The 25969-nt window shown below is 52.4% G+C and overlaps 11 protein-coding genes across 11 annotated transcripts; 9 read left to right on the plus strand and 2 right to left on the minus strand.

Moving 5' to 3' along the window:
- Positions 1-1411: 1411 nt before the first annotated feature.
- On the plus strand, positions 1412-2706 carry BDW74DRAFT_172635 (uncharacterized protein; the record flags this gene model as incomplete). The annotated part of the gene is made up of 2 exons (XM_073727601.1): positions 1412-2239; positions 2314-2706. The coding sequence occupies 2 exons, from the start codon at positions 1412-1414 to the stop codon at positions 2704-2706; spliced, it is 1221 nt and encodes a 406-aa protein (XP_073589895.1).
- A 1089-nt stretch (positions 2707-3795) lies between these two features.
- On the plus strand, positions 3796-5097 carry BDW74DRAFT_172636 (uncharacterized protein; the record flags this gene model as incomplete). The annotated part of the gene is made up of 1 exon (XM_073727602.1): positions 3796-5097. One exon carries the CDS (start codon positions 3796-3798, stop codon positions 5095-5097), a length of 1302 nt encoding a protein of 433 aa, XP_073589896.1.
- Positions 5098-6704: 1607 nt separating this feature from the next.
- On the plus strand, positions 6705-8136 carry BDW74DRAFT_142511 (uncharacterized protein). The gene has a single exon (XM_073722736.1). The coding sequence runs from the start codon at positions 6850-6852 to the stop codon at positions 8080-8082; it is 1233 nt and encodes a 410-aa protein (XP_073589897.1). The 5' UTR covers positions 6705-6849; the 3' UTR covers positions 8083-8136.
- A 3329-nt stretch (positions 8137-11465) lies between these two features.
- BDW74DRAFT_172638 (uncharacterized protein) lies at positions 11466-13334 on the plus strand (the record flags this gene model as incomplete). The annotated part of the gene is made up of 4 exons (XM_073727603.1): positions 11466-11736; positions 11810-12446; positions 12527-13103; positions 13185-13334. 4 exons carry the CDS (start codon positions 11466-11468, stop codon positions 13332-13334), a joined length of 1635 nt encoding a protein of 544 aa, XP_073589898.1.
- Positions 13335-13878: 544 nt separating this feature from the next.
- Positions 13879-14157, minus strand: BDW74DRAFT_172639 (uncharacterized protein; the record flags this gene model as incomplete). The annotated part of the gene is made up of 2 exons (XM_073727604.1): positions 13879-13942; positions 14012-14157. 2 exons carry the CDS (start codon positions 14155-14157, stop codon positions 13879-13881), a joined length of 210 nt encoding a protein of 69 aa, XP_073589899.1.
- A 613-nt stretch (positions 14158-14770) lies between these two features.
- On the plus strand, positions 14771-16216 carry BDW74DRAFT_164763 (TauD/TfdA dioxygenase family protein; the record flags this gene model as incomplete). Its single annotated transcript, XM_073726308.1, has 5 exons — positions 14771-15188; positions 15245-15326; positions 15401-15538; positions 15594-15678; positions 15737-16216. 5 exons carry the CDS (start codon positions 14771-14773, stop codon positions 16214-16216), a joined length of 1203 nt encoding a protein of 400 aa, XP_073589900.1.
- An 810-nt stretch (positions 16217-17026) lies between these two features.
- On the plus strand, positions 17027-17787 carry BDW74DRAFT_172641 (uncharacterized protein; the record flags this gene model as incomplete). The annotated part of the gene is made up of 3 exons (XM_073727605.1): positions 17027-17271; positions 17331-17506; positions 17567-17787. 3 exons carry the CDS (start codon positions 17027-17029, stop codon positions 17785-17787), a joined length of 642 nt encoding a protein of 213 aa, XP_073589901.1.
- A 766-nt stretch (positions 17788-18553) lies between these two features.
- BDW74DRAFT_164764 (uncharacterized protein) lies at positions 18554-19990 on the plus strand (the record flags this gene model as incomplete). Its single annotated transcript, XM_073726309.1, has 4 exons — positions 18554-18710; positions 18786-19171; positions 19252-19705; positions 19752-19990. 4 exons carry the CDS (start codon positions 18554-18556, stop codon positions 19988-19990), a joined length of 1236 nt encoding a protein of 411 aa, XP_073589902.1.
- Positions 19991-20178: 188 nt separating this feature from the next.
- BDW74DRAFT_184641 (glycosyltransferase family 69 protein) lies at positions 20179-21880 on the plus strand (the record flags this gene model as incomplete). The annotated part of the gene is made up of 2 exons (XM_073730864.1): positions 20179-20217; positions 20339-21880. 2 exons carry the CDS (start codon positions 20179-20181, stop codon positions 21878-21880), a joined length of 1581 nt encoding a protein of 526 aa, XP_073589903.1.
- A 2032-nt stretch (positions 21881-23912) lies between these two features.
- Positions 23913-24687, minus strand: BDW74DRAFT_172643 (uncharacterized protein; the record flags this gene model as incomplete). The annotated part of the gene is made up of 3 exons (XM_073727606.1): positions 23913-24148; positions 24222-24264; positions 24325-24687. 3 exons carry the CDS (start codon positions 24685-24687, stop codon positions 23913-23915), a joined length of 642 nt encoding a protein of 213 aa, XP_073589904.1.
- A 497-nt stretch (positions 24688-25184) lies between these two features.
- Positions 25185-25960, plus strand: BDW74DRAFT_172644 (uncharacterized protein; the record flags this gene model as incomplete). The annotated part of the gene is made up of 3 exons (XM_073727607.1): positions 25185-25328; positions 25397-25426; positions 25496-25960. The coding sequence occupies 3 exons, from the start codon at positions 25185-25187 to the stop codon at positions 25958-25960; spliced, it is 639 nt and encodes a 212-aa protein (XP_073589905.1).
- Positions 25961-25969: the final 9 nt, after the last annotated feature.

A 25969-nucleotide genomic window follows, 5' to 3' on the forward strand; every position in this document is an offset into this window, starting at 1 on the left:
ACACCATCAAGTCCATCGGAAAGTCAACCAATCTTAAATAGCAAACATAACTTTCACCTTGCTGCTTATGATCACAGTCCCGCCACAATGTCTTCAAGTCAACCCCCCATTAAATCCACCAATCCTCAATAATGTAACTAATATTTCAGATCTAATCTGCGCATTCCCCTCCTGTCCGAACGAGACACCCATAATTCACGGCGTTATCCGCACCTATTGCTGGTCTCATCTCTGCGCCTGGGACGGCTACAACAGCGGCTGCGACAACCCAAAAGACCAAAACAACCACTCGGGCGAGCAAAGTATCTGCTGTTTCTGGCATACCTGTGGAGACCTCTACTGTGCCAATGGGAAGTCGACGGATTACGAGGGCAATGCGCTGGAGTTTTGCGAGGTGCATACTTGTTCCGATGGTGATTGTGTGAATTGGAAGTTTGAGAGTGAGGAGTGGTGTGAGGAGTGTTCTGGTTGAATACCTTGGCCAATCATGGCTTCGGCTTTTATTCTTGTAACCGCAGATGTTTGTATGGGGTTGAAGCGACGCGTGCATGTTGCTACATAGGCTGTTGTATTCGATTCATTTGCTATTGAACGTTCTTTCTGTAGTACTAGAATCTCAGCCTTGCCCCCGGATAAGAACCTCGCAGTATGGAGGCAGTTTGACAAGCGACCAGCCACCTTGAGCAAGGTCGTTCTAGCCACTGGGATATAAAGAAGCCTTGTCCCCAACAGCCGTCTTCGTAGAAAAATCCTTGTGATTTGCACCCGGCTGTATGAGGTGTATTCCATGTTGTCGACCTTAAAAATGCTAGCCTCGATTAATCCCATGCAAGCCACATGAGGCTGAGTACCTAGGTTGGTAGAACCTCACCTGCATGTAACTCTGCATCTCGCTGCAATTATAAGCGGATGTAAAGCACTGGCTGCACTGATCTGCAGGATGCCGTCGAGGCAGCTCCGGACCCCCGCGCCACTGCCAACGCACCTCAGGTTACACATTCAACTCTGCCCCGCCTGAAAGTTTTTTCTCAAAGTTAGCCTCGTTCGCTGGCTTAGTTTGTCGAAGCTCAGGGAGTCATGCATATATGTTCGTGTTTGGGGACTCCTTGACACCAGTGCAGACCTTCCTGGCACAGGCTGTTAACCATAAAACATTCCAAGGTTGGATATTGATTCTTGTGACCGGACCTTTACAAAGAGCTCTACAGTGGAAACACGCGAGGAAAGGATTGCAACATGGGCCGACCCGTCTACCTACCCGGTACAGGGTGCTCGAGTCTTGCAAGGGTCGTTCTCTCTGAATCTAAGTGACTCGAAAATCCGAACGCGCATATCAGAGGACAGGCTTGCATTTGATCAGATAGGAGGCCTTTTGAACGCGTTGAAATATGGTCAAGCTGATGATGGCGATATGTGGTATTTCAAAGTCCTGTCCTTGCCACGCATCCAAGCCGGCAGACTCGTCCTGTCCATTCCTAAAGACGTCTTCGCAAAGCTACAAGAAGCATGGCAGTTGCACCCGCGAACAACTGAGGTCTTCCTGGCTAACACCGGCGTGCTGAGCACATTCCGCTCGTTTACTGGCGGTCGCACCTGCCTCCTCATGAAAGTCGCCAACTCCCGGACCACCGGCTTTGACTGCGTCTCGCTTACCGTCGATCCCACTCGTCGGACGATATATGTCGTCTATCACCACTTACAAGATGAGGACTCGGTCTTTGCAACCCTGCTGGCCGACCTAGACAAATGTCTTGACCCTTTCTTCTTCGTCGCAACCCTCTATCGGTCTCATCATTTTGCTATCGAATCCTACCGGAATAGAATCGACGATACAATTCAAGGCATCGAACGGCAGACGGGTTTCGGAAACCCCGGGCGCCTCCTTCGCGGCCGGAGACCGAGCATGGACATGGACTCATACTCTGTGCTCCACAATCCGAGGAGTATTATCCAGCAGTTGGGTTATTGTCAGACCGACCTCGCAATCATTGGGCATGTCGCGAGATGTTGTCTCGAGTGTAGAGAGTGGCTTTTGCAGGCCATTGACGAACACAAGCTTGTTGGAAATGAAGATCGAATGGAAAATTCTAATGTCAACGCCAAAGATGGATTAGCAGAGGTCCTAAAGAGTGTCCGGATGGCTATCCGAGAGGACGTCGAGTATACGCGAAGACGTACCGCTATGCTACTTTCGCAGGTGCAGCAGATAAGTGATCGGGCTCAGAACCAAACAAGTTTTGTGAGTGTCCAGCTTACTTTATTTACAAGCTTGTATCCTTACTAGCCGTTGTTACTAACCGTTGCCACTCATAGATGCTGAGCCTGATAACCCAAAACGACGCCGAGTACACAGCGGCGATCGCGATTGACGGGAAGAGGGATAGCATCGCCATGCGGACGATCTCTATCCTGGGCATCATATATCTACCCGGGACGTTTGTGGCGACGCTGTTCAGTGTTGAGATGTTTGATTGGGGTGTCAATGGCGGGGGCCTCCGTCTCTCGTCGAGCATATGGGTATACTGGGCAGTAGCAGTGCCATTGACTGTGTTGACGTTTTCCATCTGGGCTCTTTGGTCAAAGAGGGAGAACCGTAAGAGTAGCATGCGTTTCATGGTCCTTCGGGGGAAGACGCTCGACAGTGAGCGTGACGCTGGTGCCGTGCCTCGTTCTGAGGATGTTGCCAGTGGAGAAGAGGCGGTTTAATGGCAAGTGCAATCCAAAAGGATCAGACTGCAAGCTGATGAAGTTTCACGAGATGGTTCGTCGATAGTAATTTAGGCATATATGTTCATTTTGTTGAACTAACCTCTTCCGAACTTTCCGGGAGATACCTACGGACCTGCAGCATGTGTCTTTCATTAGAGCTTATCGATCGCGGCTGGACTGAGAGCAAAGAGGGCATCATGGGCATGACATTGAACTAAGCTACGCCGTTTCCAGGAGGTAGCAAAGCTACAGGCGCGTTCGTATTCTTACTCTTCTGCTCCAGCCTCCTGGGGCGCAGCCTCGCATCCGCACTCAGCGTCAGCCTCTTCACCACCAACACCTTAAAGCACCCTTTACCCAGGGCTGAGGATGCGACGTGTAAACCTTTCTGACTGGTTTAGTACGAGTCTGGTATTGAATCGGCGACCTCTTTCAGTTCAGCGGTGCTATGGCGTACAGCTTCCAATGCGAGATATCTACCGTAAATCTCGCTAACTTACCCAATGTTAAATTGAGGTGGTATGGGTTCGCCCTATACCCTGGATGGACTCAGGTATATTCGATAACAAGCAATATAATGCCCAAGACAGTGGGAGCCAGACGGGCTATCCCAAGATTCAGCCTCAACTCAACAAAGGCAATTTCAGCCAGCCGCCGTGAGACCACGAGGTGAATTTGGCGTGGGTATATGGCAATCATTAGCGAGATGCACCCACACCAGTTCCTGGGGCCTGGGGAATACGAGGGCTGAACCGCAGTCACGCGGGTGGGAAATAGCGATTGGATATCGTTCCTTAGCGACCCCTGTCAGCAGCCCCGGTCCCTCGGCTCGCTTATAAAAAGAGGTCAGGGGCACCGCATGGGCCTGCCCTTGTGTAACTCTAAACTCCAGGATAGAGATGTGAAAGAAGGAGAAAAAAGCCTTGATAGCCCTCGCAGCCGCACTGCCTTCGCTCTAAACTTCCCTCTGGGAATCTAGGTAGGATGGTTAGGGGAATATCTCGCCCATAAAAGGACAAGGGGCCACTGTGCCCATGTCGATTGAAACCGTTCCCCTCATATGAATGACCATCGCACTATTCCGCCATGACCCAAATAACCCTTTCAATCCGCTTAGCCCTCCTAACAACCCTCCTCCTCTCCCTCGTCCGCCCAACCCTCCAAATCACCGAATACGACGCCGACCCAACCTCCTGCCAAATCCACGGCGACGGCGACGTCTACGGCATCGGCGTCCGACTCGGCTACTACTTCTCCTGGGTATCCGGTCTGATCGCCGTGATCCTCAACAACAGACGCGCCGTGCGCGACACCCGCCGCGGCGTAATCCTCATCTCCCTCGCCGTCTTCGTGATCACAATAAAGAACACGCTGGATGGCGGCTTTGCGGCGCTGGAATGGTCCATCGTGTTCCCGATGGCCATCTGGGCGCCGCTCTTCGTCCTGCTGGTTCCTGCGTTCGGGGATTCAGAGGATCCGCCCGGTGCGATTGCGCTTTTTGCGCTTGGGGGTACGGTGCTAGTCGTTCATCCTTGGGTGTGGTTTACCCGGGTTCAGCAGGGACGACGCGAGGGGTGTGATGTGGACACGTTTGTGCTGAGGTACTTCGATATGTATAACAGCCACTGGATCGGATTCCAGCGTTTCGTGGCGGTCGGGTATTGTCTTGTCGGGGTATTCCTCATTCTGTATGCGGGGGTTAAGACGTGGATGTACTTGCGCGAGAGGAATATCGGCAGGAGTAGCCCGACGGACAATCGACCAGGGTTAGCTTCATCGAACGCTAGCCCGACACCAGGACGACCCCCAACGCACGCGTTCTTCCCGGGTCACTCCCTCCCAGACCCGCCGGGGTGGGGCGACACCCGCAGCACCGCAAGCAGCGAGATCAACCCCTGGGTCTCGGGGAACATCGTCATGGACGAACGGGCATATAACCAATTCATGCAAGACTTCGACAAGATGCTGCCGGGCATCCATGGGCTTTTCCGAGCGTTCTTCAAGCTTAGTCGCCTTATTGGTCTGGCGCCCATGGGGATCTTCACGATCGCGTTCTCGGAGATGATTATCGCGGGGAATGATATTGATCTTAGCGAGTCGCCGCTGCTGAGCTCGGGGCAGTTGATTCCGTTTATCGTTGGGCTTGCGGGGTTGCTTTCAACTATTTGGTCTGTTACCGTGGGGAGGTATATTGAGAAGAAAACCGCGGCTCGAGCTGGAGATGCGGATGGGAATAAGAATGGCCATGAGGATGAGAGCAACGTCCGTGAGATGGAAGACGTGGGCAAGGGGCAGACGGTCACGTCGATGAAGCCGAGGAGTGAGCCGGGGATTGGGGGTCCTAGGGCCTATGCGACGCGTGCTAGCTCTGAGATTAACCAGGTATAAATAGCTTCCTAGGAGCTTTTGGACGCCTGAAGTATAACTTTCAGAGTCGCCTACTACTGGTCGGCTTTTAAACTTATCAGCCAGAATGGTTGTTGTTGACTCGAGGAGAAATTACCACGCAACTTACCTAGGCCATTTGGATATTTTTGTGCTCAGTTGTCGGACATACCACCAAGACCTCAATCAACCCACTCCCACAATACCGGACTTCGCTAAGCGATCATTTCATTCAATCTCTGAAAACAAGCACTCATTCTATACATATTTTGTTGCCCAGCAAACGTTACATTGGATTGCACGTAACACGCCTGAAGGCATCATGGATATAGGTAGTGCTTGAATGCCTGTGCCTGATTTGCGCGGCAACGCCGATACACCCGAAGGAATATTCAGCCTCGATGCATGCCACGCGGACATCTGCATTCCTGGCGAAGCCGAAAGCCGCTCAGTGCAACGTCAATGTAACCAAAGCCAGTTGCAATAGCAGCTTCGGATCTCGGGAAGCAGGAGTCCTGCCCCTGCCAAGCCAACCACCAGACTGGAATATCAATGCCACGATAAGTGCATCCTCACGCCTGCAATATTATCTCACTTGGCATTACGCTTGTACTCGCTGTAAATGTCATTCCTATCATTAATACCATATACTCCGGATTATCCGCAGGGAAACTGCCCGGGCCGACTTCGGGAGTCGGGAGGAAAGTGGAGACGACCGCGTAGACCCGCTGCCGGGGCCGTGCTTAGGAACAACATGATTGGAGGAACCGAAGTCGTTGGGGCTCGTATATTTCTGGAGTTGAATCAGTCGGGACTCGGCAGTGATATTGACAGGGCTGAGATGAGGACCATTGATGGTCTTATAAGCCATGTAGCCGTTCGGCAATGCACAAGGTGCTGGGTAAATTAATGTGTTGGAGTATGGTTCGCTTAGAGATGGAGAAAGTGCTTACTCGGATGATCACGGAGATGCCGCCGAGACTCCAGTATGGCCAGTAAAAGCACAGAACAAAGAAAGTGTGTCAGGCCGGGAAGCAGAGAGAACCATTAAGTACCCGATAGTAAATGATCTTCATTATGAATGTCCTCCTCTTATTACAATGCCATGTAGACACAACTGACGCTGCATGATTGTACACATTCAGTTTTCTTCTCTCTTGCTATTGGGCGTCTCGTCTAAAGTGGGTCAACGTTTACTACGCGCACACTAAGTATGTACTAGGCCAGGCAGCCAAATTATCTCCACCGGAGTCTCCGTGCATGTTGGAGATCGGGAATCAGATGCTCCGTTCCCCTTGAGCTAGCGCTGAGAGGCTCAGCTCGAAAAGCTTGTGTCTGCCTTGACAGCGCCGCAAATAAGCTTCTTCTCTTCGCCATAGTAACCTGCAAATTCTTCTCTCCCAACACTACCTTTGTTATCGATTATATTCCAAGGGTATAACAAACACCATGCCAGCCAAGTCAACAACGCCGCCCAACCGCAAGAGAGCCTACGCTCCGCGGTCCCGAACAGGATGCCGCACCTGTCGGTAAGACATCCCCGGCCAGTTTCAGTCTGCATACAAGAGCCTCACTAAGGAACGCCACCTAAGGGTCCGCCACATACGCTGCGACGAATCACCGGGTGGCCAGTGCCAGAATTGTATAAATGCAGGCTGGCAGTGTGAGGGATACAATGGCTTTGACCGGTTACCTAGACGACACTCTCCGACTCTCACTAGTCTACACGACATCGGTGGCGGGACAAGGGCGCATATGGGATGGCCCATGACCGCCGACGAACAACGCTCTTTTGCCTTCTTCCAGCATGATTCCATCACAAGCCTAACTGCCCTCTTCGAGTTGCCACTATGGCAGCGCCACGTTATGCAAATGTCGCTCGCCGATCCCGCCGTCTTCCATGCCGTCGCCATGCTCAGCGCTGCTCATCAACGATGTGAGCTTCGACATTCACAGGCCGACGGCGCAGAAATACATCGGGCCTATTGCTTCTCCTTGCAACAGTCGAGCCGCGCAATGAGGATGTTAACGCAGCGACTTTCCTCCCAGGACCCGGAACTGCGCCACGTTGTTCTGCTTTGCTCGCTGCTCTTCGGTCTGTCTGATGTCCTCCTTACAAGGCATGACAGCGCCTGGACGCATTTCCGGGGGGGTCTACGCATTCTCGTGGAGATTGAACATTACCCGCATCTAATTGGCAAAGTCGAGCCCTCGCTTGTTGCTGTATACCGGCGTATAAGCTTGCAGGCTGCGCTGTATAGCAGCAACAACTCAGATGCAGATTCAGAAGCTTCTCGAATCCCAGTCTTACAATACGCCCCTCCATCACCGTCAAGTGACCATCATACATTCACGCACGAGGCCGCGGAAGGTACCTTTACCAACCTGTCCCACATGCAATCTATCCTCCTTAGCCTCCTCGACACAGGAATCCCCCTCATCGCAACTGGCCTAAGTCTGTCCGACTCTGAGTTCGACGCCACATACAACACCCTCTACATCGCACAGACCCGACTGCTTCGCACATTCGCAACGTTCATTCACCAGTTCAATCTTTTCTGCGAAACAAACTCCTCTACCCTAACGGACAAGCAACAAAGCACCCTCGACCTTTTGCATCTCCTGATCCTAGGGCACACCCTCTCCCTGAAAATTGCGCTTACTCGTGATCGCGGCCCTTTACCTCTTTCCTTTCTTCATCAGGTTCACATCGTCCTGGAGGCCCACGAGGCATATATCACCGAGTACGAGCACCGCCCAACCCGTGTCGCGGATCACGGCGTCAGCGCAAATATGTATCTCCTTGCGACGAGAGCGCCAGATCTGGATACGGGTCTCCGCGCGGTCAAGATTCTGAAGGTTTGGCCGAGGTACGTGGGCTTTCATAGTTCGACTTCCGCGGCGCCCTTAGCGATGAATGTTTTGATGGAGAGGTTTGGGCGCGTGGACGTGGGCAGGAATGTAGAGAACAGCAAGGAGCTTCAATGATATTTGAATCAAAGATGTATTTGTGGGCTATAGATTAGTATCATTGGAATTCACCCCTAAAAGTCATTTCTTGTATGGGCATTGAAGAATATGGTATATGTCCTGGATCTGCAACAACCATGGCGGGTGTGATCCCGGTCTGACATACTTATACTCCGTGCTATATGACTCACTGGGAAAAGACCAATAAGACCAGAGAGCTGTTAAAACTTCGCTGAATGCAGTCATCTATCTTACTCTGTTTGTTTATCTACCTAGGTACCTAGGTAAATTCTTGTCCGCCCAAGTCGCGCAGCGCCTAGACCACCCCGCAACCCCCCTTCCCCCCTCTTACCTACAGCATCCATCACGATGCCGCCAATTGCAGAAAGCTTTATATGATTACGCCAAGGTGCGTACTTAGGCCATGCTTCTACTGCTCGTCAATTAGTATTGACAGTCGCACAACCCCGACATAACTGTCCGCGAATATGGTATCTTGCCTGGTTTGTAGCTAACCCGTCTCTCACCGATGTGACCTTCACCTCTTCACTCCGGGGCCAAGACACACCAATAATAAGCGTCGATGACTTCAAGTCCGCCATTGATCTAACATCGCCACTGAAAGAAGGCAGCAATATTCTCCTTATGCTGGACGCCACTATCCTGAAAGTCAGCTGGCGCGTCCACAGAGGCGAGGCAGAAAGCCCCGATCCTCCTTGACCAAAATTTTAAGGTCCCTGGACCCCATGCCCTGAGCGCATACACTATTGGCGACACCGGGCTCATCCTGATTTCTAAGATCGATGAGGGATTACTTGACTTGTGTATGGATAGCATGTCTCCCAATGTGCTGGTTTCTATCACGCGCCAACTGAAGGATTACATTGCTGAGTGGCGGGGGTTTCGCATTCCCGTCATAGGGCCAGTCGATGGTGGCCTGTTTCGTGATATTCTCTTCCATAATGTGTGGCATTATAGGTCGACGGCGACATATGGCCCGTTTGATGCATTGGGCACGTTGAAAGAAGGCGCTGTTGCGGCCCTCCGTGCATCCCGGCCGAATGTAGATATCTGCTCTGACGGGGAGGACGTCGCTGAAGGAAAAGATTCTTTCATCATACCTGCCGCGCGTGGATAGTGATGGTGATCTCGGGACCCGTCTACGAGTAATACCATGATCAAAGACGGCGTGATGGCCGGGATCCTGGGCTGGGGTCAGTCCGGTATAGTGTACCAGAGAGAGAGTTCTTTGGAGTCAAGCGGATTGCTCTAGATGAGAAATGGGCTGAGATTATCAAGGAGCATGTTCCATTCTTCGCCAGGAAGTATGAGTTAATGGACGAGGTTGACCAGTCGTTGATGTGGTATCCTCCAGTATAGCCTCGCTTCCTTGCATGTGGCAGGACCTCCACATGGTCTTCATAAAATAATTTCTGGATAGCTGTATATTTCACGAGGTGTAATCCGACCAGTGAGATCCATCGTCTATTGGTGTCCGATCTTGCATCGAACCATGACTCATCATAGCAGATACTAAACTTCTAGGGTGATTTCAATCCAGTCTTCGCATGCTGTGCTTCATCCACCAAGGTAAACGCCACAGCCTATCGTATGTAGAGGTCAAATAGCCTAGCTTAAATACCGTCTCTGTTAAAGTGACTGATGGTCAGCAGTAATTACCTAGGAGAGCTAGTTAGAAGGCCGAATTAAATGCACCGTAAACGATCGCAGACGGCTTTCACTGGACGGCCTCAGCCGCTAAGCCAGCCACAGGAGACATTGTCACACCAATATCCGGCTCGACTGCTGCGGCCTTGCTCAGGCAGCCACTGCATCATCCCGGGCCCAGCGTATGAACGGGAACCCAACGCTTGGCCACGGATATGTCCGAGCGCGTTACACTTGAGGATGAAGATATCGTCAGAATGCAATGTGGTAAGATAATGCCTGACAGACAAAAGGAGGAGAGTTGAGAGGACAACAGCGAGCGATTGGAGATGGTTCACTTGCTGCCATGCGGGGATGACCTCGCGTCTGAGTCAGACAACCTTATGATGCATACATCTTACACTAGACAACGTATTCATTCAGTTCCTCACCGGGGGAAGGGTCTTAAGTGGTGCTCGATGTTTGCCTGACATGCAATCTGTTCCTGGGTTGATTCGGCCGGTCCGGTTTTCCCCATAGATGTGTTGGATGGAACACCATACTCCCCTCCTCCACTAAATCACGCATTTTTCTAGGAAAGCGTGAGAATTCCCAACAATCTCTGCAGCCTGATTACACAACCTCGCCCAAGGGTGTTAATTTACCTGTCCCTCTGTCCTCTCCGGCGATAGTAGACCTACCTACAATATTTCAAGCTAGGTAGCATAGGGAGACCCGTCGAGTTTTTTTTTTAACGTTACTATAGCAGGTCCAATAATATATTTGTGCGGGGGTAATCCGGGAGTTGCCCTTATCCCTTGCCCCAGTCCTCTTGGCTTTGCCCGGGCGTATCTGTAGATGATGAGGCTGGCGGTGCTCCACAAAAAATGTACATTCCCCGCCATGCATGGCTAGCTGTGACAACTTCCCACGTCATCAAGGCGGGAAAATGATGCTCACTTTGGTAAAGGCTCCCAGCGCAACCTATCATGTTGAGCTTCCATGTAATGGCATTGGATCATAGTGACTGGGAGACGGAAATAGGGTTACCTGTCTAATTCCTTGGCGATGTGTTGCTAGCATAACTTCCACCCAAGGCAATGCAGCACCTACTTAGGTAGACGGGTCTGGAATCATGGGTTCGAGCTTATGTATGCCCGAAGTATTATTCCGTGAAGTTCTACCTTGTTACCTCGCTCTGTATCCTGGCGGCATGGCATCTGGGTTTGTCACTCAGTATCAGAACATAGACTACGGTACCTACATGGTGCTATGAGAACATGCCGTGAAGCACGCAAATGGCCAGTTTAGCTCCGCTGTTGTCTCTAGCTAAGATAAAGCACCCAGTATACACTTCTACATACCGGGATACCAGATCTAACCCAATTTCCACCCACCGGTCTTTCCCCTCTTTCCACCCTGACCATCGTATATAGCGCTAGACAGTGGTCCTTCCCGTTTGTCGTCCATAGGTCCATCTAGACGACCAATAGCTAGATCGACCGCCAATACCTCCGGGCAGCCACTTCCGCGGGCGGAAGAAGACCTCTCCGAACTTCCGATGACATGCAGAAGAGGAAGAACGAAATAAGGGAAAGAGGAGCGATGGGCCACGCAGATGTGTTGAGAAAGTGCCAGCAACATTTGTACTTCGGGGAAGCGTGGTATATAAGATGCGTTCCGCCATCGTGAAAGGTGGACACTAAGCAAATTCAGCTCGTTTCAATATAACAACCAAGCACCAAATAGTAACAATGACAATCTTTGAGGTTATCCAGTTGCCTGCCCAAATACCTATTTTCTCTTCAGTTGGAAGGGTATTAACTGGCTTTTGCACGGTTCTTCTTTCTCTCATTGGTGTCCTCCTTCTCCAAGTCCTCTACCAGATCATCTACTACCGCTTCTTCCATGAGCTGCGCCACTTTCCTGGCCCCTTCTGGGCCAGTGTCACCAGGCTCTGGACTACATGGCATTTCCTCCGGGGAACCCAGCTTGAGGCCGAATGGAAAGCAGTCAAGAAATACGGTGCGCTTCCCAATACCTCATCCAACTTAGCATTTATGGAAACCCAGGTGCAGTCACTGACATAGACCTGCAGGCCCCATAGTCCGCCTAACCCCCACGATGCTCCTCCTCGCCGACGCGGCCGCAATCCCAACAGTCTACCACCGCCGCGACACAAAAGGCCGCTTCTACATCCCCAGCCTGGTGAAAACCCCTTTCGGCATCGTCCTCCGGCACCCAGGCGAACACTCCGCACACAGACGTCTCGTGTCCGGCCCCTACGCCATGACCAACATCCTCCGCATGGAACCCCTAAGCAACAAGCACATCGAAGAGTTTATCACAAAGCTCGATACCACTTTCGCAACACCACACAAAAACCTCGACTTCACAGACTGGGGCGTCTACCTCTTTTCTGATACCATTTCGGACCTGGCCTACCGCAGCTCGCTGGGTATGGTGAAGGCTGGAAAGGATGTGGGTAAGATAATGCAGCATGTTAGTGTTGGTACCTTCGCGTTCGTTGTCCTGGGGAGTATATACCCTCTTGTTGAGTGGATTACATCATCCCCGCTGCGTAGGTTCATTGTTCTCCGGCCAGAGCAGAGGTTCGGGTTTGGAGTTGCTATGCATAAGGCGGATGATGTGTTGCAGGAGCGCAGGGATGGACTTGCTAGGGGAGTTATCACGAAGGCTGAGCGTGGGGATGGAGCGTATGATTTTTTGCAGGCGTGAGTACTCCGTCCAATCCACGGCTCCTCAACCTTGAGGATTTTCGCCTACTAACGCAATGATATTGTAATGGACACAGCTTCCTAGACGCCCGCACACCAGATGGAATCCCGCTAAACCCCGACAAAATCCAAAGCGAGATCTTCACGATCCTGGGCGCCGGCTCGGAAGCGTTCCAGGCGATTCTCTCGGCATTTTTCACAGAGGTCCTATCTAAGCCAGACATTCTTCGCAAACTTGAGACTGAAATCAGATCTGCCCTGGTCGCAGGCAATCTCTCCCGCCCTGTGCCGTTGTACAGCGAGGTCTTTAACCACTTGCCATACTTCATCGCCTGCCTGCGCGAGACAATGCGTCTTCATCCACCACCTGCTCTACCCCTTCCGCGCGAACATACAGCCCAGGACCCAGAGGTTATTCTAAACGGCCGCGTTATACCACCCGGGACCGAGTTAGCGTGTAATCCCTGGATCAGCCACCGGGACCACACGGTATTCGGGGAAGACGCAGAGGAGTTTGTGCCGGAGCGGTGGCTAGTCGATGATGAGGCAAGGGTTAGGACCTTTGAGAGGTATAACCTCATGTGGGGGTACGGAGCGAGGGTTTGTCTGGGGAAGCATTATGCTACGATGATGCTTTATAAAGTTCCTGTTGCGGTATGTTTTGACCTTGGCCCCGGGGCTCTGAGGGGATAATGGGGTATGCGAGGTGCCCTGCTGACATTTGTGCGTGTTTAGCTGTTTATGGCCTTTGAGATAAGACTGTGTGAAGTCACACGGGCTACGCCAAAGGCTACCTTTACACCGCATGGTCCTGCCTTGCTTTGGGAGAATGTGTGGCTGGAGTTGAGGAGGAGAGAGGCGTGGGACGATGAGGTTGGAGTCTGAGTAGATCTATTGGTTCCAGCGGTATGAGCGGGAGTTCTCGAGTGACTTGAGGCGCATTAATCTTTGTAGGGATGGCGGTCGCGCAGATGGGGGTGCGCGGAGGAGTGGCTTGGTCCTGATCTCTGAATTTTCATATACCTACCTAGGTAGGTACTGAAGAATCACTATGACTAGAGATGACCTTTACTTCAAAGAATGTAGGGAGTAGAGTGCAGGCTTGCTTTCTGTATTGAGCATTGAGACGTTTTCTAGTAATTAGGCACGACCTAGGTATCCGAATTGGAAGGTTACTATAGGTTACGTATATTCATAGGTAAAATGTTATCTGTAGTAATTGAAGTTCACGTACGTACTAGGTACCATTGGTTTTAAATGCAGACAGCCAAACAACCACTGCTGATAAGGCCTGATAGATTACTTGAGAGACTGTTAGGTATGTTGAGCCGGGAACTCAAGTAACAAAGGCAGACATCAAGGCGAAATCCCCTTTACCCTACCTTAGGTACATACCATAGCTACCTACATAGGTAGCCGGCTCGGGCCCCTACCTCTGTATCTTCCTCACAACCAACCAAGTTGGCACAATCTGGAGAACCCAAAGACCAATCCTAAAAAGACAGAGTTAACACCACAAGCTCGATGAATGTCATAACATAGGTAGAGAGAAGAAAACTCACAGTAAGGCCTCAGAACCCATCATACTCCACTTCGTCTGCACCGCATAGCCCAGCGCCGCGCCACCGGTGTTGACAGCCTTCATGTACCCGGTGTACCGCTCGAGCTGGTCAACGTCTTCCGTCAGACAGCCGACGAGGGCGTACATGAAGGTTTGGAACGCATGGTCCACGAAGCTTATACAACCCCACGTGTCAGCATAGCACCTTGCAGACCTCAGTCTCTGAGACCGGTTCGATCTGGCTCTGCAGGGCGCCATTTTTGAAGCCATCTTCCGTAGCTGCTTCAAATTCCGACGCAGACATTGTGTTCTTAGTTCGTGGAAAATTCTACTCCAAAGGTACCGGGTTCGGAAAGGCACGTTCCTCGCCTATTTATCAGCAACCACTGGGGATCAGTGAAAGAGCAAGGATGCTGGAGCAAGGTCCGTTACTATCACGCAATATAGGCAGCGGTTGAGAAACGCCCATGTCTACAGTGCCTTGGAATCTAGGTTCGCTTCTAGGTGGCGTATGAAGCGCGGAGATTATTTAATCAGCACCCAGAATAAGATGCATTGTTGGAGTAGAAGCACATCATCGATAAATACATTGCTGCAGATTGGTCGAGCCCTGACTCCTAGGCCATCGCATCAGATCCTGCAAAATAACGATTCACCTGTTCCGGCCGAGTTGACGCCGCGGAAAGGATTACTTATACCTATGCTTGTACTCGGCCCCAACTTTCACCTGCATTATATCACTAAGGTTGAATTGGTCAAGATGGCACAGAGAACCCTAACCGTCGACGGCCAACCCGTCACAAAACTAAGCCATACCCGATACACCGACATCGAGTATCCTGAAACGCCAGACATCCCAGCCGTACATCAACGAGCTCCCCCGCTAAAGCCGCTGGGCGAGCATATCCCCGCCCATGACCCCCGTGTCCCGGTCGCCGTACCTGAAGACCGTGGGCTGTTCGCAAACCCCGACCTCCCGCATCTCTTCGGTGATGGAGAGGTTCAACGAGTCGACATCACACCTTCTCTAGGGACACTGATCACGGGCCTTCAGCTCTCCTCTATAACGGACGCACAAAAAGATGAGCTGGCATTGTTAGTCGCGCACAGAGGTGTGCTCTTCTTCCAGGACCAGGATATCACAGCTCAGGAACAGAGGGATCTTTTCAATTACTACGGTATGGAAGCCCTAGCCATGCAGCTCAGTCAGCCTATCACTAACAAAGAAGGCCAGGCGTCCCTGAGCTCCTCCCCGACCCTGAGGACGAGAAAGCTAAGGGCAAGCCAGTTATCAACAATATCCAGGAACAGGAAGAGTGCGTTACTCCCTCGGCCCTATGAGCTCATATACCTACCTAGGTATTGTGAACAATGACCTAACGCATTGCAGAGACTTCCGGGCAACCTACGTGCACTTCAAGTGGCCGTTCGCAGACTTCCACGCAGACAGCAGCTTTCAAGCTAATCCGCCCTCGTTCTCCCTGCTCCGGATCGATGAGCTACCGCCTACTGGAGGCGATACTAGCTGGTACGATAACCGTCGGTATGATAGGTATAATCTAGGATTAACTCATCGTCGATAGGATATCCGGCTACGGCACGTACGAGACCCTCTCGAAGCCATTGCAAGCCTTCGCCGACACATTGAGCGCATGGCACAGCTCTGCGGTAGGCCCTCCCGCTATCCCATTCTTCTTAAGACTGAACATACTAAGAACTCAAACAGCACGTCTACGAATCCGTCCTAACGCACTGGTCCCGCACGCCCTCGGAACGTCCAATCGAAACCCTTCACCCACTGGTAACAACGCACCCGGTAACAGGGTACAAAGTACTAAACCTCAACTCGGGGTTCGTAACACGCCTAGACGGACTCAAGCGCTACGAGTCCGACAAGCTGCTCGAGCTGCTGTTCACGCATATCCACACGGCGCAAGACCACATGGTGCGCTTTAAATGGGAGAAGGACTCCGTTGCGTTCTGGGATAATCGCGCGGTTACGCATCGGGCGACGCATGATTATGCGCCCCTTCATAGACATGGGGTGAGGGTTACGATTAAGGGAGCTGTTCCGAGGTTTGTTGCGGGGAGTTTGACGAGGAAGGAAGCTGTTGTTAGAGCGCTAAGGGAGGGGCGGGTCAAGGCTGTACATGATGAGAATACAAGGAGCGGGGATTATAAAGCGAGAGGGCTTCCAAAAGTCTAAGAGAGCTTGGTGCATGGTTGAAACATTACGTCTTTGCATGCTGAAACTAGGATCTACCTATAGCCAGGTATATATATCTCCCAGTATTTAATACGGAAATATTGAAAGATATGTCTTAGGTCAAGCTCTTTTAGCCCTATATTATAGATCTGTTTACCAAGCCGGGTATCAGCTCAGAATAATAATTTTGCAAACCAACCCCTTGGTGACAGTTCCTGTTTTCTCTTCCATGTTCAAGGGGGAAAACTTGACCTTTATGCTCGAAATGACCTCGGACTTTGCGGTTTTTGTTCAGAACTTAACGGCATAGGGATTTATTTGCAGGGATGGTCTGGTATCTACCCTAATGGTCACTAAAATCTAGATCAGAGCTGAAGGCATTGTGCGCTGATGTAGATAGAAAGACGTATAACCAAGAAGCTTCGCAACAATGCACAGATAGTCGCCAACCTGGGCATTATGTAGCGTCCCTAGCTCTTGATGCATGACAATCTTTAGCGAAACCCGCGAGCCCGATCAAGCTCGGGATGCCGAATTGCAGAGCCGCTCCCTCTAGGTAGGGACCGGAGTACCTATAAAGCCACGGTTCTCGGAATCCCGGTTCCGAACCCGTTCCAGGGCACTGGTTCCGCCCGCGTGGTACAGACCCGAATCGATCATGCAGGGTCTCCGCTGTGGGGCCCATTATGCTGTCCTTACGTAGCACGAGGCAGAATGAAAAAACTTTGCGGACTTTTGAAAGCGCCTTGTGCTTCTTTGCATACACTTTTGATTTACAATTTGTTTATCTTGCTGTCAACTATCGTAAAAATGTCACCGTTCAGCGCGATTCCCGTGGTCGCCACCAAGTCCCCTGCTGTTGCGGACATCATCGCGCGTTCCTTCAGGAGCTCCGTCGTCTCGTCGTTTCTCTTCCGCACGCCGGAGTCTACATGGCCGCCTAACAATGTTCCATACGAGCTGGTCAGAGGTCACTTTGACGAAGTCGTACGCAAGAAGGTTGAGCTGGGCGCCACGCTCGTTGAAGCCGGAGGCTTTGCGGCTGTTGCTATCTGGTAAGCTGATAGTACCTTACCACCCCTTGGACAACGAGCAGAACTGACTGTGAGATGAGGTTCCCTCCAGACAAGCAGAAACACGCCAAAGACGACAGTGAGAGTTTAGCCACCTTAAGCGCTCGTGAACGCGCTTTTGGAGAGAAACTTGATGAGGTCAAGAAGCGGCACCTACAGGGACGAAAACACTGGTATCTTAATCTGATAGGACGGGATCCAGAGAGGAAGGAGAAGGGTATATATGGCTTGTTCACAAGGACTCTTTACATACAAATGCTAACGGATGAATGGACAGGTGTGGTCAGGGCTCTGATGGAGCCCTTCTTACAGCAGGCGAAGAAAGACAGGGTCCCTGCCTGGCTGGAAGCGGTTGACAGGCACAGTTGCGATGTGTACACGCACTTTGGGTTCCGCACTGTTGAGGAATTCCGCGTTGGGTTTGGCGAGTTTAATGCGAGGGGCGAGCTGGAGGATGGTGGGGAGGGGGTCGCGCTGTATGCTATGATATATGAGTAGTTTACAGGTTAATTCTGGATATGAGGAACAACCTTCCCGTTATTTTTTAAGGGTAGACATATCTAACTAGCCTAGGTAGGTGTGGTAGGTCTATTGCATGTGTTCCGAATTTTCCGAGGGTATTCCGAACATAACAGGACGTACTCGGTAGCAGAATGGACTTCACCTCCGACAGGCCCCGCAGAATGGAGTTATGCGAGAAGATCAGCCATGTGTACGAAAGGAAAGGTGGTCTTGACGTAAGGAACTTCAGAGAGAATATGAATCGCTTTAGTCCTACTTTCCTGCCTCATGACTTTGTATCAATCCATAACATTTTAGTAAAAGTTATGAACAGCCCTTCCTCAGCGTCAGGTTATAAGCTATGCAGCGAATTACTTAGCCAGTTACTTAAACCTCCTAGTATAGACTAAAACTCACAAGTCTCCGTGATTCCTACCTACCTAGGTAGCTATAGGCTGCCGCATTTACAATGACAACGAGTGGGGGCGCACGGGGATGGCCGGGAGATGGAAACACCTACCTACCTACTTAGCCAGGCAGAACCCAAAAGAAGTGGGGTCGACCAAATAAACCGAAAACCAAGAGATACCAAGCTAATTACTACGTGCAGTAAAATGACCTAGCCCCGAGCTTGGCCCTGGCCCTACGGGTGGAGACGGGCAAGTGCCGTGGTCTAGGCTGCACAATAACCATATCCCACAATACCCAAGAACAGATCGTCATGGGCATATGGGTAGATAGCGCCATCGTCTCGAAACTCAACATGCGAGCCGTACAGAAACTCGCAGGTATTCTTCTCTTCGTGGAAGTCCTGTATATCTGGCTTAGCCATAGCCGGGGCCCTCAACCGCTGTCAGCAGTTCACTACCTGCTACTGACCAGGTACGTGGCTGGAAAAGCGAGAGAAGGGGCTGGTGGAGGTTAGTTGAACTACCAAAGGATGTATCAGAAATCGCCGTGTTCCCTGCTAACTACGGACATTGTTTTCTGATAAGTCTGGTATATACCCCCGGACTGGATCGCCGACACCGCAGACTATCCAAGCGACATCATCGAAGCAGCCGAGCTCGTCCAAAATCGAACGGCACTTTCACAAACAGGTCCTTTCCTATCATACTCGTCCATTCCCCTCGTTGGGCACCAAAAGTGGAAGAACACCAACCCCTCGACATGGTCCGAAACACTGCGGCGCGGAACAGAGAAGTGGTTGCAATATGCACAGGATGATGGCGCGGCATATTTCCTCTGGGACGACGACGGGGTCGCGCAGTTCATCGAACACTTCGAGCCCGACCTCCGCGGCCTGTTCTACACGTTCCCAAACAAGGCCGAGCAGTCTGATGTGTTCAGGGTGCTTCTTGCGAAATGGATAGGTGGGATTGTGCGTTGTCCTGTCCTTTGTACCAGATACCTGTAACTATGCGTCTTTGCTGAACCCAGCTGACACCTCGGACATCGCAGTACGCCGACATGGACACCGAGCCCCTCCGCACCACAAGCGACTGGATCACAGCCTCGGACCTGGAGCCATGGAGCGACTCGGACACAGGCATCGTCTACAACTCAACGGAGCCCATAAAGGCAACAGTAGGCCTGAGGGCCGTCTGCCCGCCAACAAGTGACATGTACTGGCGCATGGGGTACGCATATCCAATTCAGCTGACGCAGTGGGCCTTTGCCTTCAGGCCGGGCCATCCGATTTTGCGGGTCTTTCTGGACAATCTAGTCGCAACGATGGAAGAGATAGCCGGCCGGCATGGCGGGGATTTGCTTTCGGTACCGGCGCAGAAGGAGCTCGGCTACTTTGATCCACTCGAGTTGACTGGCCCGGCTGCATTCACGATCGCGGTGCGGCAGTGGCTGGAGAGTGTGAGCGGACTGCGCTGGGAGGCGCTGGGAACGGATTCGGAGCTGAGTAAGGTGGTTGGGGATGTGTTGGTGCTGCCGATAACGGGATTCAGGTATGTACCCTGCCATCTCTTTTATGTGGGTTGGGCTGATAGGGACGTGTAGTCCGGGGCGCGGCTGGTACGGGAATATGGGGTCCAAGCCGGTGATGGACCCCTCTGCACGGCTTGCTCACCATGCGCAGGGATCCTGGAGGACGACGAGTCTGGCGGTTGAGTATGGCAAGTTCTGTAGGACGGTGTTTGGACTGTGTAGGGACTGGAGTAAGGTGCCACATAATTTGTTATGGTGATTAGTATGAGGGTGTTTCCAGCGGGGTTTATCACATCATCATTCCTAAGCCTTATGCCTGCTAAATCGACTTGACTCTCACTTTCCTACATAGTACACTCGACCTTCTCACCGTGAGGTAGTCTACCTAGGTAGAATAAGACCCACACCGGAAAGAATACTTTAGGCAACAACAATACAGTGACGGCCATGTCAACGCGCACTAGGGTAGATACTACTCTACGAGAGGTATTACTTTCAAGTACGCTTCTATTTAATCTAGACCTTCTCCTACGGCCAAGTTGCGGCTATGCCACCTGATTATATAGTTGGCGAGGAGTACGAGCTCGATGGCTGGTCATCAATCCAGCTTGGCTACGCACGAATCCCCGATTTCGACGAGGAGCATCGCCTGGGCCCTGGTCGCGATGACGCTGGAGGGTCGTACCGCCGTCACTCATGGCTGTGGCCACTGAGCCGCCTATATCGAAAGCTGGGGCAGAGACTGAGCCCACAGCACACATCGTCGCATCCCACGCTAAGCCGTCGCCTCGTTCGCTCGATCAACGTGATCCTCCTCATCCTTTTCACCTGCATCCTCATAACAGCCGTCTTCTTCCCGTCATACAACCAAGTTCCGCCACACTACCGGGCCCTGCATGAGCGCATGAAAACGGCCACAAAGCACCAAACCAACGGCGCGGGCAACCCCTTCAACGAAACCGTCTTCATCGCCGCTGTGCTGTACGATCCCGAAGGCACAATCGCGAGCGGCGACTGTGGCCGTGCAGTGCTACGTCTGATCGAATACCTGGGCCGCGAGAATGTCTTTCTTAGCATCTACGAAAACAACAGCGGGCCGCAGGGCAAATCAGCTCTACAAGACCTGGCATCAAATATCCCTTGCAACTACACAACTTTCACTCAAGACGGGCTGGATCTGGACAACCTGCGTGTCCGGCGAGTGACTCTTCCAGACAGTGAACAGCGCATCCGGCGCATCGACTACCTCGCCGCCGTCCGGAACGCCGCTCTGCTCCCCCTACAGGAGATGGATGAACAGGGTGTTGTCTACGACAGACTTCTTTACCTGAACGACGTGATCTTCGACCCAGTTGAAGCCGCTCAGCTCCTCTTCGCGACCAACGCCCACGCCCACGCCCACGGAAAGGCGCGATACCGCGCCGCGTGCGCAGTCGACTTCACCAACCCGTTCAAGTTCTACGATACGTACGCGACGCGCGATGCAGAGGGATACGAGATCGGCCTGCCGTTATACCCGTGGTTCACGGGCGCAGGGGGTGGACGCAGTCGAGCGGATGTCCTAGCTGGAAGGGACGCCGTACGCGTGCGGTCATGCTGGGGCGGGATGGTCGCGTTCGATGCGGGATTCTTCCAGGGCCCAGACGCCGTGCGGTTTCGAGCGCCGGACGAGCTGTTCTGGGATGCGTCGGAGTGTTGCTTCGTGCATGCGGATATCCAAACAAGGCCCTCAAGGTCGGATTGGCAGTCGTCTACACACCGCGAATCGGACACCGGCATCTTCATGAATCCATTCATTCGTGTGGCATATGATGCGCGAACTCATAGTTGGCTCTGGACCACGCGTCGCTTTGAGCGCCTTTATCCGCTTGCCCATAGCTTGTTTAGTGGTCTATTTGGATACCCCGGGATCAATCCAAGGCGGGGGGAAGTGCCTGGGCAGGCGGTCCGCAATACGGTTTGGACGATGGATAGAAATGGACAGGGTCGAGGCGACTTTACCGCGGTGGAGCGCATGGCAGGCAACGATGGGTTCTGTGGACGGCGGGGCATGGAGCTCCTGGTTGAGGATAGGGTGCCTGGACAGGATGGGTTCGAGGCAGCCCCAATTTCGCAGGCAGCAGTGAATGTAGCGTACATTGCTCGATGAGAAAGTTCGTTTGCAAATTTAAGCATCGCTAGTTCAGTTTTAGGGTTTTCTTATTGCGTAAGGAATGGTGAAATCTTACAAATAATCCCCATGAGACGGCGAGGCTCGTCCCGAGTTAGGGCTATCGGCATTCTCCGCCACGCTATGGTAGGCAGTCGTATTTCCAGACAATATTAATATCTATGATCAGGATTTTCAGCCCACATCCTGTAGCCCTGCTGCCTAGATACAAGTTGGCAACGTCGGGATCCGCGGGCAAAACCACGCCATGCCTAATGGCAGCACGGAATGAATTGTCCTGCCCCCGAGGTCACCTTTACGTCGTCCCCGTCACATTCACACAGGCAGCATGATCCTGCTAACTCGTCTCGTCAAACGAACTGGCTGTCAGGCTTGACCTCGACACCTGCTGCGCATTGCGACGTACGCGACCGGTGCGCTCGCCGCCGCCGTTCTCTGCCTATACTGGCTTCTGGCGTACCCTCTCGCCAACAGCGCATGTCTCATACCGGCTTCTCTTCGCGACGCGCGCAACATCGTGCTTATCACCGCTCACCCGGACGACGAAACCCTCTTCTTCAGCCCCAGCATTCTCTATCACGCCCAGAGCCCGCGCGTGACCCGGTCGCTCTTGGTCATTTCCTCGGGTGAGCCTGTTGCTTACTCGGTACCAACCAATTAATGCATCTCGCTAACAATCACCCCATCAGGAGACTACAATGGCCTAGGCGATCGCCGCGAGGCTGAGCTCCACCGCAGCTGCGCAGCACTGGATATCCCGCATGACCGCTGCCTCGTTCTCCACGACCCCTTGCTCCAGGATAACCCGAAGGTGTGGTGGGATGAGACATTGCTCACGGAGGCTATTCAGCCGTACCTGGGCGCGTGGGAGCCTGATTTGCCATGGACATCGTACAGTCACATACTTCTTGCCAATCTAATCGGGTGGCACTAGATCCTCACCTTCGACCACGGCGGCATCTCCGGGCATATCAACCACCGCGCCGTCAGCGCTGCTGTAAGGTAGGCTCAACTATCTCTTCATGTCCCGCTCTGCCTGCCTCAACCCTGCTGACTGTAGGTTTCATGTCGTATAGGAGCTACGTGAAATCAACACCTAATGCCCCCGACGCATTCGCCCTGCAGAGCACAGCATTGCTCCGCAAGTATTCGTCGCTCCTGGACCTTCTCCCCAGCGCACTGCCCTCTGCATGGCGTATCCTGACGGGGATTTTGTTCTCGCCAGAGCAATGTGCGAGTATGTACTCGTAGCGGGATACGGCGCTTATCGTCAGCCCGTGGCGCACGTATCTACAGTCACGGAACGCGTTTGCCCAGCATGAGAGCCAGTTCTCGTGGGATCGGGTGCTGTATCTGGTGGTTAGTCGATATATGTAGTTTAATACGCTGGGGAGGACAGTATAGCTAAGTTTTTCTCCAGGCTCGTCCGTGAATGGCGCGTTATGATATACGCGTGCCCTGACACCGTTGTATGAGATACAAGCTGCAGATGAAAGTAGATATATACATTCTGTTTAGCAGTAACCTTTTATATACCTATATATAATACAACTATCTACAGATCCAGCCATCGCCCTGTCAAAGAACGTCTTGTGGGAGAACCATTGTTCGACGGCAGTCCACGGGATGGTTCGTTTCTTCTGAACGATGCGCCCTCGCCGAACTAGGGCTATGCATATTTAGTCTCCCTCACCAACAAACCACCACCGTAGCCAGGAAGCTGGCTAGTAAAACATAAACCGGCAGCAAAAGCGTCCCCCGTCCTCCCCAGCCTCTCATCATCCCAAGAACTCGCCCGTCACTACTATGCCATGACGAGCCCAGATGTCTGAAAAGCGGCGTGTCAACAACCCCATTGAGCATGTGCAGCGTTGGATGCTCCGCCGTCCCGCCCAGGATCCGGATATTCGTGCGGTTTCGCTGAAGGGTGAGAATGGTCCTGCACTATGGGTAGAATATCTCGGGTCAATTTCCATAATGTATTTTACTAGATAAGAACATGGGAGACAGCTTACGACGCATAATGACACCCCGTATTGAACATCACAGTCGCATAGGGCAGAAGCAGCCAGCGCCGGTTGAAGCGCGGGAGATTTTCCACCAGACTCGTCGCGAACGAGGTACCCGGGGCGGAGAGCATCATGCCAACGGAGAAACCTGTTGGGCGGGCAGCGGGCGCAACGAACTCGAAGCGCCGAAGTGGCTCGAGGGGGCGTTTGCATGCTAGGTCGTAGTCGAGGATGGCGCCTGGAAGTTGAGTAGGATTTAGTACGTTGTAACGACCAGGGAGGCTGGGCTTGCGCGGGGAGGGGAAGCATACCCCCATAGACTTGAAGAATCATGTAGCGCAGCGCATCGACCCTCTACACGGTATACGGGTACGCGGTCCACATGCCGTAGAGATGGGGAAAGTGCTCGCGCACGAACTGCGACGCTGTCTTGTCGTCCCAGAGGAAGGTTTCCCAGGATTCATGCTGCGAGAGGCACTGGGCTCTGGCGGCTTGCCATTCCTTAGGAATCGAATGGGAGCCCAGATGGATGTGGTGAAGCTTTGCAGGGACTGAGGGCGTGAAGCCGGATCCGGATGTCCAGTAGTTTGTGCTGTAGTTGGAGAATGTCAAGTCGAAGCCATCGTGTTCCTGCGAGATCAGGGATTGTGCGGCGGAGCTCCTCCAGACGAAGGGTAGTCGGAGCAGGGAGTATATCGTTGGCAGGAAAGGGACTGTGTAGGGAGTGAGGGCCAGACATAGAATGAAGAACAAGGCCACCGGCCTTATCCAAGCCATGGCGGTGCAGGCGGTAGAGCAGGTGCAGATACCTGGGACAGTCTAGACCGCCGTGTTGATAGCATATAAGTTCCATTGCACTGCTGCCTAGACTTTGGTGCAATCAAACCAGCCTGGACAAGCTTTCCCCACCCCTTTAGTCCCTCAAATGCTCGGTCCGGCCATACCCATATTACCGGTAGCCCTTAAGGCGCCTGGTTCGATTCAGACATTCAACAAAGCCACTCTCCGCCAGGCTGTTCTTGATTCCAGCTGTGGATTACCCAGTAAGCACCGCATGTCCCTAATAATACCCAGTCTAGGTATTATCAGAATCGGGATCGGGGAGATTCTCGGAACCCAGGTCCCAGGCGCAGGAGACGTCCCATCGGCTCCACCCAAGCCCTAAATGGAACTTTTTATGTGTCTACCTGATCGGAGCAAGACCGGTTCTGGAACACATCATACCTTATGTCGGGCAATGTGCCGGAGTTCGTGGTTGTCCTTTTCATGCTTAGATGTCCGCCTCTGGCTGTTTCGAGCCCGCCTCACCTGCGGTGCGGAAACTCTCAATATCCCCCCGGACAATCAGCATGGAGCATATTGATGCCAGTGCCAAAATTCCCAGAGCGAAGAAGTTGCCTTTCACAGCTCTGCTCCTCGTAAAAGCCCACCAGCCTTCCTCGGACTCTGCATATGTTGATTTGGCTAATGCACGTCATCTCTCCAGCTGGCCATCCAGAATCTCTCATCAGTAACGGTATGTATGCTCACCGTACATACCCCTCGTGGACAGTTCATATAGTTAGGAATAACCAAATACCGCCAGCTCCAACACGGCGTGCACTCAAGCTCTGCAGGAACAGCACGATTCAACCCCCTAGCCGGGATTCTCCTGGTTGAATCTGCGAAGCTCACAATATCATCTGCCCTCTTCTATATTTGCCATGGCTACCCTCCTGTACGCGACTCCCGCAAACCCACAGACATCCCCGCAAGTCGGAGATTGGGGTATCTGACAATCACACGCGACACCGCTCTTCCAGCACTCCTATACACCCTCGCAACCATCCTCCAGAGCATGGGCGCGTACTACCTCGACCTAATTCCCTACCTCGCGCTATCCCAGCTTAAAGTCATTCTAGCCCCCCTATTCGCAAGTCTAATCCTAAAGCAGAGATATTCAGTAAAAGGCTGGCTCTGTGTCCTTTCAATGACAGCAGGGATTATTCTATGCCAGATCTCCACAGCCAGCAACCCCAACGTCCCATCCTCAAAGATACCCGCGGTTTAAGGGACCAAA

This window comes from Aspergillus multicolor, assembly GCF_047715735.1.
Source record: "Aspergillus multicolor strain CBS 133.54 unplaced genomic scaffold BDW74scaffold_1, whole genome shotgun sequence".
In the NCBI taxonomy this organism is placed as follows: Eukaryota; Fungi; Ascomycota; class Eurotiomycetes; order Eurotiales; family Aspergillaceae; genus Aspergillus; species Aspergillus multicolor.